The sequence below is a fragment of the Balaenoptera physalus genome, assembly GCF_965194825.1.
Source record: "Balaenoptera physalus genome assembly, chromosome: 6".
NCBI classification, from domain to species: domain Eukaryota; kingdom Metazoa; phylum Chordata; class Mammalia; order Artiodactyla; family Balaenopteridae; genus Balaenoptera; species Balaenoptera physalus.
The window spans coordinates 103368216-103382291 of record NC_138885.1 but is presented as its reverse complement, the minus strand read 5'-3'; the positions used below and the strand labels follow the sequence as shown (position 1 = coordinate 103382291).

At 35.7% G+C, this 14076-nt stretch overlaps 1 protein-coding gene across 17 annotated transcripts in view; it reads left to right on the top strand.

Annotated features, from left to right (window-relative positions):
* Nucleotides 1-12568, top strand: part of IKZF2 (IKAROS family zinc finger 2) — a 219730-nt gene extending 207162 nt beyond the window's left edge. For 13 of the 17 annotated variants that reach the window (XM_082467478.1, XM_082467486.1, XM_082467490.1 and 10 more), the window contains one exon: nucleotides 3310-12567. In XM_082467478.1, coding sequence (XP_082323604.1) covers nucleotides 3310-4034 — 725 coding nt within the window. In that variant the 3' untranslated portion in view covers nucleotides 4035-12567. Of the gene's footprint in view, nucleotides 1-3309 lie in introns of all 17 variants that reach the window. The other 4 variants (XM_082467483.1, XM_082467481.1, XM_082467484.1 and 1 more) reach the window with 1 other exon arrangement.
* Nucleotides 12569-14076: the final 1508 nt, after the last annotated feature.

Here is a 14076-nt window from a genome sequence, read left to right as displayed (position 1 = left end):
TAACTTACACTATTATTTTCCCCCTTTCTCACATATATTTTTAACCTCTCCCTTCTATTGGCATTTTTCTTTTGGCATTCAATGTGATAAACTCTCATGATTAAAAAAAAAATCTAACCCCAAACCCAGGTCTCTTTCCAGCTACCTACTTTCTCCTTCTCTTCAAGGATGTAGTTGTTGAAAGAGTTCTCTGTACTTGCTTTCTATAAGTTCTTTCTTTCTACTCATTCCCCAGTCTATACAACCTGGCTTTCCTCCTTGTGCTCTGCTGAAATTATTCTCACTGAGGTGTCCACTAGCTTCAGAGTGTCAAGTCCAGAGGAACCTTTTTAGACCATCTTAAACCTAGAGAGCATTTGCACTGCTGAATAGTTAATTCCTTTGGAAACACTCTCTTTCCTTGGTTTCTATGACATTGACCTCTCTTGCATTTCTTCCAGCTTCTCTGACTGCTCCTTCTCAGTCTTTTTTATGGATTTACCCCAACAGTTATGCAAATGGGACAACAGTACTAATGGAGGCCTCAATTCATATGCCTAAATATTTTAATATTATCAGTCAGGCTTAAAAACTATTGTGTTCTAACCTCCTAATCTGGAAGACTGAGTTCAAATAAATATAGAATTCTCAGATTCCTAGGAGTTCCACATCAGACCTGGGAGGCATGAGCAGAACCACCACTCCCTGACCTGCAGCCAGGCCCCTCTTTTAAACCCACTCCTGATTCTTTCCAGTAGCAAAAAGGGGCCTCATGCACATATGTGTAGACTTTAGTCTGCACATCCAAGTTCTTTTCACATCGCACCCCACACACAGCACACAAAGAGTAGTGTATTGACCATTCTTCAGGCCTAAGAGTGTACATACCGGCAGCACAGTTGGTACTCAGGAGAATGGACCCTATGAAGAGGACTGTGCGACACTTGGTGCAAGCTCCCGGCCATTTGGAGAAGGAATTCTGGGGTCCTGGGTACCCAGAGTACGGTCTAGGGTGTAAGCTCCAGGTAAGCACATTCCCTTCTCCCTGTACATTCCTTATTCCATGAGGAGCAAGGCCCAGGGCTCTCTAAGCATGGGGCCCAAATCCCACTTGCCCTAGTTTATGGACAGGCATAAAAATCTTGATGTTCTTCCAGGTTCTATTTTTGACCTTCTCTTTTTTCACACTTTACCTATGCCTGGGTGATATCATCTATTCCCATGGCTTCAGAAGTTACTTTCGATCAACTGATGACTCTCATATCTATATCTCAAGCCCAGATCTCTCTCCTGAGTTTGAGACTATATCTCAGTACTTATTAGACATGACTTATTACTCATAGTATTCCCCAATCTGAATTCACCATCTTTTCTATCCCATTGCTATCCACTAAGTTCCCCAGTCCAGAAACCTGGGCTCCATACTTAACCTCTTTTTCTCATTCTCTGTGTCTAGATAATCACCAAGTTCTAGCAACATTTTCTAAAATTCTCTCCATTCCATCGAATTTTCTCCATTTCCACTGCCACTCTACTAGTTGAAGCCACCATGATCTCTACATCTCTACAGCAACAACTTCCTAAACCATCTTGCTAAATAAATATCTAGTTAAGTCACTTCCCTGTTTAACCCTTTCAGTTCTTACTGCTCTCAGGATAAAATTCAAATTCCTTAATTGTTGAATGAGGCTTATATTATCTGATGCCAACTTTCTCATCTATTTCCATTCTCAGCCATATGCAAAGTGTAAGTAATCCCTAGAATGCATCATGCCCTCTAGCCTCTGAGCCTTCCTACCAGCTGCTCCAACCCCCACCATTCCTTTACTTGGCTAATATTTGTCATCACATTCTTCTCTCTGATGTCACTTTCTTCAAGAAGTTTTCTTTTACTATGAGTTATGTATTCCTCTTATTTGACCCCTTACCACATATCACACTGTATTATAAATGATCCCTAAATTGTTGTCACTCCCTCTAAACTGTAACGTCTTTGAGAATATAGATTAGGTTTGTCTAGCTTAACTTTTAAACTCTTGATGTTGCAATATTAATTGTATGCTACAAGCTAATTACTCATCATATTTTTTCTTCCATTTTCATTACTCCGATCATTACCTTCATCTCATTTGGGGGACACTTCTTCAAACCTGTAATAATACTAGCCACATGAAAGTATTTTTCCAGAATACAGTTCTGTGGATCAGCATCACACGTTAGGCACCTACAACAACATACTAAACGTTTATAAGAACTTCACATATATTTTAAAGAAGCATTTATCTGTAAGATTTACCTATCAAAGTAACTAAGTATTAGTAGGAGAACACATTGTTTTAGTGGCAGAAGTTTTCAAAGATAAAATATTCTGTCCAAAGCTGGCAATATTTGAAGGAGAAAAATTTAAACTACTATTTCATGCACCAGACTCTTTTATAGTTAATATTAGATATTATGTTGAAGTAAAATACTGAAGTAAAATTAAATTAGTTGACGTAAATGTTAAAGGGAAAACTACAAATATCCTTCAGTCAAGAAAATGTATAGAAAACTAACAATGGGTATACACACATACCAGCACCATTGCACATGTGTCTAAATAAGAAAGGGGTGATGCAAAAATGAATAATTATCCATTTCAAGAAGCAAAACAATGAAACATAGTATTTTCCAAGTTTATAAGTAAGTGCTTTGGGAAATAGCCTATTTTTATATAGCCCTAAATTTCATTCAATTTATCAGACAATGTCAGCTTTTAACAGTATTTTAATTGTGGCATTTTAAAATTTTCCAGAATGACATGTATTGGATCTATAATCTTTCTTTAATATAGCAGCTAAATCAACCAAATTAAGCCTACACAATTGTGAGATAACAAGTGTTATAACCAGATCACTCTCGCTTTTATGATCTTTGAGGCTTGGTCACTGATGTTTAAAGTATGCAAAAACAAGTATAATCTCTGACTTATTTTCACCTGGTATTTCTTCTTTCTCCTATAGTGGCTGAGCTCTAGACAAGTGGACATTTTAATAGAGAATGAAAATAAGATAACACACAATTATAACTTTCAGGCTAGATGCATTTTCATGGTGGCATTAGAACAAGTGCAAATGGCTTGTGAAATTTTTTATTACTGATCCTTTTTGTAGGTGAAGAGTATTTGTGAGTCTCAGCAGAATTAAAGAGCTTAAATACTTGATCTAAAGAATAAGAGATACCATATTATGGAAAATGGAAGTGATGAGTTAACTTTGTACTTTTATATTTTTAGTCCAACCACTTATTTTGTTGTGTTCTTTTTTACTTGTCTCCCCCTTTGTCTTTCAGGGGAAAAGCTCATGCGATTCACCTACCCAGACATTCACTTTGATATGAACTTAACATATGAGAAGGAGGCTGAGCTGATGCAGTCTCATATGATGGACCAAGCCATCAACAATGCAATCACCTACCTTGGAGCTGAGGCCCTTCACCCTCTGATGCAGCACCCACCAAGCACAATCGCTGAGGTGGCCCCAGTTATAAGCTCAGCTTATTCTCAGGTCTATCATCCAAATAGGATAGAAAGACCCATTAGCAGGGAAACCTCCGATAGTCATGAAAACAACATGGATGGCCCTATCTCTCTCATCAGACCAAAGAGTCGACCCCAGGAAAGAGAGGCCTCTCCCAGCAATAGCTGCCTAGATTCTACTGACTCAGAAAGCAGCCATGATGACCACCAGTCCTACCAAGGAAACCCAGCCTTAAATCCCAAGAGGAAACAAAGCCCAGCTTACATGAAGGAGGATGTCAAGGCTTTGGATACCACCAAGGCTCCTAAGGGCTCGCTGAAGGACATCTACAAGGTCTTTAATGGAGAAGGAGAACAGATTAGGGCCTTCAAGTGTGAGCACTGTCGAGTCCTTTTCCTAGACCATGTCATGTACACCATTCACATGGGTTGCCATGGCTACCGGGACCCACTGGAATGCAACATCTGTGGCTACAGAAGCCAGGACCGTTATGAGTTTTCATCACACATTGTTCGAGGGGAGCACACATTCCACTAGGCCTTTTCATTCCAAAGGGGACCCCTATGAAGTAATGAACTGCACATGAAGAAATACTGCACTTACAATCCCACCTTCTTCAGATGTTGACATACCTTTTTTTTTTTTTAATATTATTACTGTCATTAATTCTTATTTTGTGGACGCAGTGTCATTTGCTCTGCCTAACTACAATAAGGAAGAAACAGAAGAGAGAAGGGATGGGATATTGTTTCTTGACAACTTGGCTTGTTTATTTTATGGGAATTGAAGAGCAGTTCATTTCTGCCATGCATAGATGTTAAGGTATATCATGCTTTGAGAAAAAAATAATCACTTGATTCGTAAAGATTCACCTAAGGATTCTAATTTGCCACTGATGTTCAGGATTATGATTGAAGGCAGGAAAGATTAGCGTTTTCTGGGTAGGACTTTCACAGTTTAAAATGGGATAAGTAATTTTACTGTTCAAAGAAGAATTTGTTTCAAAATGTAAACTGGTTTTTTTTTCCCTCTAGAGATCATGGAACACAAACACATTATTTTCAGTGATAACCCCTTGGAAGACTTGTTGTTGTGGGTTCTATGTTTACTTCCCCATAAATTCCATAGAATTTATAATACGGTATGTTGTACACTGTACCATATAACAAAACTTTTAAACTACAGGTAGTTAAGGACAGCTACAAATACATCTGAGGTCCTAGGATCTTATTTTTCTAAACTTAAGCACTGTTTTTCCATAGTTTTGATGACTGGCATTTTATAGACACCCTGGCAGCCTTACTTTTAACACCTTTAATGAATAGTATTTTTATCTAGTTTTCAGAATAACATATGGTCTAAGAGCGGCTAAGAGGCAGTCAGTAGTTTCCAGAAGGGACCTCTGCTTTTCTTAAATTTGTTTGGGAAGTTTTCTTTTAAAGTTGTAATGGGATGGCAGCATAGTATATGTATCTGTTTCTAAAAGTATGCTTACGATTGTCACTTTATCAGCATTTAATCAGTGTTAACCAGTCAGCAGAAAAATATAATTAGGCTAACAGTAGGGGGGAAAAAAATCCACTCAGAAATCCCTTTTCCGGTATTTCTCTTTTCACTGGTTTTTCTCAAGCTGTGACCACCCAGTGTTTTGTCCATAGTCTGTTCGTCTTTTACTCTTCTAGTGGAAGGTCTATAAAAATCTTGCCATAGGCTATTTCTTTCAAAATCTCCTCAGAGCAATTGCTAATTTGACCTGAATGTGGTAACTTGAACCCCATAAGATTATGGAACTAGGGCTATTTATTCTAGTATTTCTTCAATAATAATATTTACCACTTTTTGGTACAAGGAAAAGGGAACGTCTTTGTAACCGGTACATTAACTAGAGATAAGACAGAAAAACAAAACTTATTTTTACCTTTTCCTTGGAGTCCAGAATGTGACTGAACCTCCAAGCTTGTGTCCACGTCCACATTTTTCTGTCTCAAAAACATGCAACTATTTATAAGTTCTTGTCAGAAATGAATCTCAATCCCTTACTGCAGAATTTTTCTTCTTTTAATTCATACATACGTTGCCGTATTTCATGTACAGATTTTAATTTCTTTTATATGCGTGCTCCTCTGCTTTTTCTTTGCAGTCTTAACAGCACTAGAGGGGAGGAACTGAATGAAACTGATTAAATTCATCTTGGGGGGCACCCTTGGAGGGGGAACTTACTGTCTGTGTTTAGGGAGGACAGGCCTGACCATGACTGGATTATCTGATAACCATTTCTGAATACTAAAGTTACATTAAGCTGATAACCGCTGTAAAAAAAAAAATCATTACATGGGATGCTGAAACCGTGTTTCTTAATGATGCAAGAATGATGTGAGAATTAGCAAGACTAGAGAACTGTGGACAGATAGGCAGCTCTGGCCCCAGTACTGTTCTTCACTCATTTTCTAGTTTACCATCTGCTTACGTAAGCAGCTTCTAAGCACTGACACAGCTAGAGCTAGGCAAAAATGGTTACAACGCAACTCTCTTTTACTAGCCCTCTGTGGTAATTATTTCTGGAGAAATGTCTAAATTGTTCCTTTAACTCTGAGAGAAGGCACCGAAACAGAAATGCAAAATGTTTTAAAGAGAACGTCCACTGTCACTTTTCCTGCATGCTTTGGTACATTACTGCATTGTGAACATACAGTGTATTCATTCAAAGGTGAGGCATGTCTTTGAGACTTCCTCACCCACCTGCCCCAACCACTCATAAATAATTGGAATTTAACTTTTTTTTTCCTTTTAGAGGAAGGTAAATAATTTAAGGTTAGTGATTTTGTGTTTTACTACAATTTAAGGAAATATTTGGATGGCAGTCAATATGTTCATAACTTTGGCTATGTGTGTTTCTGCTGGCATCATCTATGAATTTTTTTCCTGGTTACTATTTTTTACTTTCAGTGTATGAACAATCATGTACCTACCTGCCCTGGGATGAAACTGAATTTAGGTGGACCTACAGAGTTGTATAGTACCCCCATGAGGACGGTACTAATGCACTCTCCTTTTCTGATTTCATCTTTTTGAGAATCATTTTTATTGAAAGGACTTAATACTTTTGAGAGTGTATTTGCTACAAGTGTGTACTTGTACTTTCTTAGCTTCATATAAGGAACAAAAAGAGGTAAAGATGGCTCAGGGTGTGGCAGGGACAAATGAGGACAAGATCAATTCAAATGTGTAGTTTAGACAGAATTTTTGTGGACACAGTGCTTCTGGGAAACCCTGGATGGCTATATTTGCATGCTTCTTCACGAAAGGAAATATGCAAGGTGGTAGCACCTAAAAATAGATATGAGAGTCAGACACCAAATAAATCAAGTTTTACATAACAGTTATATGCCCAGTTTATTTAGGTGAGATTTCACATTACAGATTATTTGAGGGGCATGAAAATAGGTTAGCTTCTGTATTTTCCAGTTGGGCAAAAATTCATCACATTGCTTTGCCCTAATTTTGCCCAGAATTTTTATCTCCAGCTCCTGTTAGAGAAATGTGTTGCCTCTCTCTGATAGTGGTCAATCACTTTTAAAAAGCCATTCTAATCTGGCTTGTTAAAATAGTGAAAGTGACCAGTAAGCAAATTGGAAGAGATTTTGAGTTGTTGAAACATGCCATTGAGAATTTTCTGGAGGGACAAAATGGGAGAACGAGAGACTAGGATTCAGATTTGGCTAAAAGTAGGGATTGTCTCTCCTACATACATACAAGCAGCTATATACATGCATCATAGTACACATACACACCCATTCTTTTAAAGAAAATTCATGAAAAAAAGCAGAGTGATCAGATGTGTTGCCAGAGCCTATAGAGAGTTAAAATTATAGTTAATACCTGAGCAACTTAGTAGGTTTACTTTACCAGATTGTACTGAGAAATATTAAAGTTACTAGTGTGTCTTTAGGACTAGTTGCAACTATTCAACTTAAACCTTGAGGCTTTACTGTGTACTTACAGAACAAATCGAAACAAATCAAATCAAAAAAAAAAAAAGCTTTAAGTTGATTTGATATAACCTCCAAAGTGAAAGAAACACAAATTACTTTTGAATAGGAAGATACAGAAAAGAAAAATTTTCAACTTTTACTTGTTGACAAATGGAGAAAAACAAGAATGTTTTAGTGAGCTTGGTATTGTTTTGATTTATGGTTTTTGTGTCTCAGTTGTAGACCTCACAGAACCATGAAGTTTTGTGATATTTTATAAATGTTTGACAAAATTTACATCAGTGAAGGCATTTAGATGAAAATGATGTTTTACTTACTTCCCAAATGTTATCTTTAAAGTGATTCCTTATGGTGGAAAAAGAACAGAAAAGGCTGCAAAAATACAAATAAAAAACTATATGCTCCTGGTTTCAAGACAGAACTTAGACTATAGGAGGTACTGGATACATTATTTTTTAACTTTGAATTGTTCATTTTACAAAAAGGGATAAGTTACATTTGTGGTCATCTTTAGTTATATTTTATATATATTTTAGTAAGTACTATCTGTGTGAAAATATTCTAAAACAGAAAATTCCCCAAATGCAAAAGTAAAGAAGAATGGGGGGGTGAAATTAAAGTCTGTATATATGAAAGTTATCTTAGAAATGTTTTTAAACCTCCAGTTTCTGCAAGATAATTAAAATATACAGTAACTGGTCTTAAGATCCTGAATTTAATGTATTAAATACTTATAAAATTTATTTATATTGGTGCCTTTTTAAAATGCATTGAGAGAGTGTTGGTTAGCCGTTGTAGCTCTACCACACTTTTATTATGTATTTTTAAAAATCACTTAAAATTGATTACTATATAATTCTTCTTCGCGTTCCTAGGTCAAAACTGTTAGAGGAATTTCCAGTACAGAGACTTTCAGCTTATCTGCTTAAAGTAAAAGGAAACTTTGAAACCAGATGTTAATATCTTTTTAGTTTGATAATATTTCTGAATACCATTACAAGATTCTGCAGGTAAAATATGAGGTAGAGGGAAATTGTAGCTGTGAATTGCATTGTGGTATGTGTTTTTGTTTTGTTTTTAAGGAAGAATAAGTTCTAATATCATACAAGGCTTTATTAGTGGAATTTTTGGTCAATAAAATATAGTATTGTTTTGGAATTTCACCTGTAGACTAGTGTTCTGCTAGTCTTAGAACTTCTGTCTTCTAACCTGTTAATGTTTTGTGCAATGATGTAGAGAAGCAGGTAATTAATTCTCCTTGAACAAAACAAAACTGAACAGTCATATCGCATTGCTGTTCTCCAAAGCATAATCTCAAATGGTTTCCTACCATGGTTGGGTATTACTTGCAATGGATGTGTTAAAATATGACAGCTTTTTAAAAAATGAGCTGCTTGTTATTCAAAGCAAATGTCATATGACCAAGAAGCTGTGATATGCTAGTGTTTCTTTTTATCATAGTGTATTGCTAGGCCAAATAATGACATCTTGAATATTTTTACATTTATTGCAGAAACCTAAAATTTTGGAATTTCCATAAGGTTTTTATGTAACATTGTATTTTTAGCCTTTTAGTTTTCTCTTGCTGTACTGTAAGTTTGTGGATATTTTTCACACACACTCTTAGAAATAAGTTCCTAATTCTGTTTACGGGGTTTTTCTCCGGTAACATTGCATTTGTATATTTTCTGTATAAATTTGTTGTGAATTAACCTTTATCCCATACAGAGAGTGGTACATGAATGACTAGTTTTCTAAGATGTCCTTTTTATTGTGAATAAAATATAAAATTTAGAGGCCCTCTGCTAAGCCACATAAAGTACAGCATAAAACTTCATATAGGTACAGATAAGCCAGTTTGCAGTTAATCGGGCCCTTCAAATTACCTCAAGTGACACACAGTAAGAAAAGCTTCTTGAACGGGTGGAGGTCACTGAATCCCCAACTATGCACTTATCAGGATTCTACTTAATTTACTGGAAATGGATTTTTTTTAAAAATGAATACACTGTAACAAGGGAAGGACTCTGGGTTTTGTTTTTTGTTGTTTTATTCTTCTGTGTTTGTTTTTTTTAAGTAGTTCAATTTCTGAAACTGTGATAAAACATTTTGACTGTCAAGCACGCTCAGATTTTAACATAAATCACTTTCCCTTCTGTGTAGTGAAGTTCTTTGTGATCTCTTAAATTTTGTCTACTCTCTCCACCTCTTTTCTTTTCTCTGTCCACGTTCCCTCCATCATTGTCTCTGGACATCTCTGCCTCTCTCTCCCCCTACTAGTTTGAGGATTAGGTCAACTCTTACTTCCAATTCATAGGTCTCTTAAGTCTTAATTTTTTGTGTATGATTTTTGTTGGCTGTATAATCCGCTGACATATTTTTATACTCAAGTGTAGTTTTATAATTTTTTAAAAAAGGTAGTTGGATTAAAACTAGTAAGGTATATAACCCTTGTGTTACTTTCACTTTCAAGTCATCTAAAATATGACTTCAGAGATTATGTAATCATATTAACATGATATGTTTGCCTTCCTTTTTTGCTGGATTTTGTGTTCTGATTTGCTTTTCTTCCTAAAATGTGTATTATGAGAGATTAAATAATTTTTTTGCAAGAATTTAGAAAGATGTTAAAAATCTGAAGCAAAAAGTCTTAACTATCTCCCAGTTGGGAGAAAATGCTTTAACATTACTATAATAATATTCCAGGTTTGGAGTGGGCTCTCCAGGCTCCACATTTGCTCTTAATAGTTGACCTTTTAGACCATGTGTTATTTGCAATCCCAGAATGATTGCTTCTGCTATTTAGTTTAAAAGATGTTTTCTTTTCTTTCTGTACAAGTGCAATACTTTTCTTGAAGTCTTAAAAACTATGGTTATTTTTATCTTTCTTTCGTTAGTTAAAGACAAAAAGAAACCCTTGAAAATTATGGTATGTTAGTTAAAGGACACAACAAGCAAAAAGAAAAACACTCCACAGACAAAAGATTAGAGAATGTGGAAACTACTGGTCTAATCTCATGGTATCTCTATTTAGGCTAAATTTTCATTGCAATTAGTAATCTTTTGCCTGAGAAATGTGTCCTAAAGTTGAAATTCTTAGAGACTGAATTATTTTTTTAGACCCTTACCCAGTGTTTTAAATTAAGAACCTAGTATTTTTTTATTTCTCTATTCTCCTTTTGGAAATGAACTTTAAAATAAAAGTAAAGCACTTAGCTCAATTTTAAACACCTATCACCTATTGGAGAAAATTTTTAAGAAACATTTGGAGCACTCCTGTTTTCATACAAACTTAAGTAAGAGGTATTTTTCATATCATACATATTTATATGTAGTATTCTGATTTTCTTTTTTTTATACCTGTGTCCCTGTAGTAAAACTGCTGTAATGTAAATACATATTTGGTTTAAAAGATAACATTTCTTTGGCATTTCTTTTAAAGGCAGTTACTGCATTTGTACAGTATATGTCTTGGCCATTTTAGATTTTTTTTCTTTAACAATACCAAAGGTAATTAGACTACTTTAAAAACTAATTGCTTGACAGTTTCTAGGATATTTTAAGTTTTAGAAGCGAAAAAAAAATAGGTCAAACCAGTAAACCTCATTTTTTTCAAACTAATAATTTGGGAAAATAAAAACTATTGTTTAAAAAAAGATATATATATATATATATATAAATATATATGTAAAATTAAAATTCCAGACCTTGTATGTCAGGTTTGCTCAGTGTAATGTAGTTTTTTTAAGGCTCAAATACCATACCTCAGAAAATGAGGTTTACTATGGAAATACTGAAACAGTCTTTGCAGCTGTGTGACAAGTCACTCTGCTATATACCAGTTTGGAGACCTCCGCTAACAGTTTTGTCACTGCAGACTAAAATGTGGGACTTGTATTTTCTTTGTTTTTAATGCACACACATACATGTTCTGAGCATGTATGTGGGTATTGTGTATACGTGTATGAGTGTTGTATATGCATGTGTGAGTGTGTGTCTGTATGTATGTACAACTAAAGAAGCTGCAGAAACTTTGTAATACTTTGTGAAAAGGATTATATTATAAAGGTTTGTACTGTCTGAGTGCACAGCTACTGGAATAAATTTAGGGAATCTCAGGAACAAGCATATAATTTGTCCAAGATTTATTTCTTCTCAGAAGTGTAAGTGCAGTTTTTAATTCTGTATATTATTTAATATTTTACCAATAAAATAAACTTCTGACATAAAAAGTTTGCTATAAAAACTTTCTGGCGAAAATTCTGTACACAAACACATCTTTCAAATACAGAAACCTGAACTATTGAATCATATCAGGCTTATGTTATCATTGCCATCGTGTATACATGTCATGCTTCCTGACCCAGAGATTTGGGTACATGTGAGATCAGAAACCTCCATCATTACTATGTAGTCCACCAAAGCAGAGAACAAAGTAACCTATGGTTTGTTAAGGATGACCTCTCTTTTCTCTTCTGGCAGTTTTCATATATATCTTATTTTACCCTTAAAACAAATCTTAAAGGTATGTATGTCAGAGCCTATCCCCTATTTATAGAAGAAAAAAGTAAGACCTGAGGGAAGAAAGTTGTGACTTGCTCCAGAGTACAGAGTGAATTACACAAGCCGTCCAAGTAATGGTCAATCACCATATTAGAAACCAGCATTTCTTAGGAATCAGACCAAGATTAGATTAAGGATTAAGTCATAGAGATTGTTCAATCACATAGGCAAAAATGGGTTGTCTGTTATACTACCACTTCAGGTTATACCACCACTATGTGAGTCGTAATCTCAGATTTTAAAAATATGGTTTGTTTTAACATAAGGTTTGTTGTTACAAATGTCTTCATAACTGGAAACGTAAAAGAACACAGATGATTATAAACTCATTTTATTGAGCTTTAGCTATCTTTTATCCCCCATGCCAAGTTAAAGTCCACCATCACATTTGAGATGGCTATTAGAATTTTCCTCCATCCATAAGTATTAGAATTTTATGAATATTTATCACATTCCCCAATAATTTCACTTCCACATGCCACAGAGAATGAAAAATGCTACATATTCAAATGAAATGTTGCTACATATTCAAACGAAATGTTACTTCATTGACCAGCCTTTAATCCAAAATACTAACCTACCTTGTGGGGGAAAAGTGCAAACAAATGAAGTAGCAAGGTTTAAAAGTGTTAAGTTTAGAAGGATCCCTTCAAGATCAGCAAGAAATATCAAATTCTCCTGACTTATAGTATCGACAGAAGCAAAATGAAAAAGATTTTTTAAGCCTGCCATATGTTCTTGATTTTTCTATTGCAGTAGAGTCAGAGAAATGATAAATAATTGAAATCTTGATATGCTTGTAAGACTTTTATCAACATGCTCAAGCCCAAGGGTTCCCTGGGGTGTGAGCCACCTGGTGAAGGAAGTTCATTTTTAGCATTTTAGCAACTCTGCCTCTTGCTATTAGGGAGTACTAAGATGGACCCATTAAACATTCAACAAAACCTCATGTTTCGTTAATAGCCCTACTAACAGTTCCCGATGTGATTTTTTTTTTTTTTTTAACTTCTCACTAAAGAGACCAACAAGGATAACAACTGGTAAAACAATTTTGCTGCTTTTCTCTGGTTTGGCACAAAACTTGAGGGAGGTGCTTCCATAAACTAGCCTAACAGGCAGAGGGGAGGAATTGATAAAGAGTATAAAGTACCCATAATTCTATATAAAAATGGGGAAAAGTAAAGGGAGATCCCAGAAAATAAACAGATGCTCAGTCTGAGAAAAAGAAATGTTAGCCTTCTTCTTTTTGTCCTTACTGCTGCCCTGTAATCCCAAAATATGTCTTAGATCAGACCAACTACTTCTAACTTGAAGTTCTGTCAGGCACAGGACAAATCCCTCAAAACACGAGGGGGAAGGGTAAGCTGGGACGAAGTGAGAGAGCATTGACGTTACGTTTGGTATATACACTACCAAATGTAAAACAGATAGCTAGTGGGAAGCAGCTACATAGCACAGGGAGATCAGCTCGGTGCTCTGTGACCACCTAGAGGGGTGGGGTAGGGAGGGTGGGAGGGAGATGCAAGAAGGAGGGAATATGAGGATATATGTATAGCTGATTCACTTTGTTATATAGCAGAAACTAACACAACATTGTAAAGCAATTATACTCCAATAAAGATGTTTTTTTAAAAAAAAACAGTAAAAACAGCTGCTGCCCATATAGGTGTTGAGTTGTTTGTTCTAGAAGCCCTTAAAAGAGCTATATGAACCTGATCATCTGACCCACTGGAACATATGCAAAGAAGCAAGAGTTATAAATGCACAGGAAGAACCAAAGGTAAAAATGAAGGTAAGGGTGTGTGTGTGGGGCATGAATGGGCCTTAGGTAAGCCTATGCCTAAAGAGGCAAGGGTCATGCAGTATTGTCATTTTACCTCAGCTGATGGAGATGGGATCAGAATCAGCTGTCTCCACTGGGAGGGTTTTGCGAAATCCCTTGATAGGGAAGTAGGAGAATTTAACTGAGGGAATGGGAATAAAGTCCCTATTATCTCAAAGCCCTGGGCCCACGTATTGGTTCT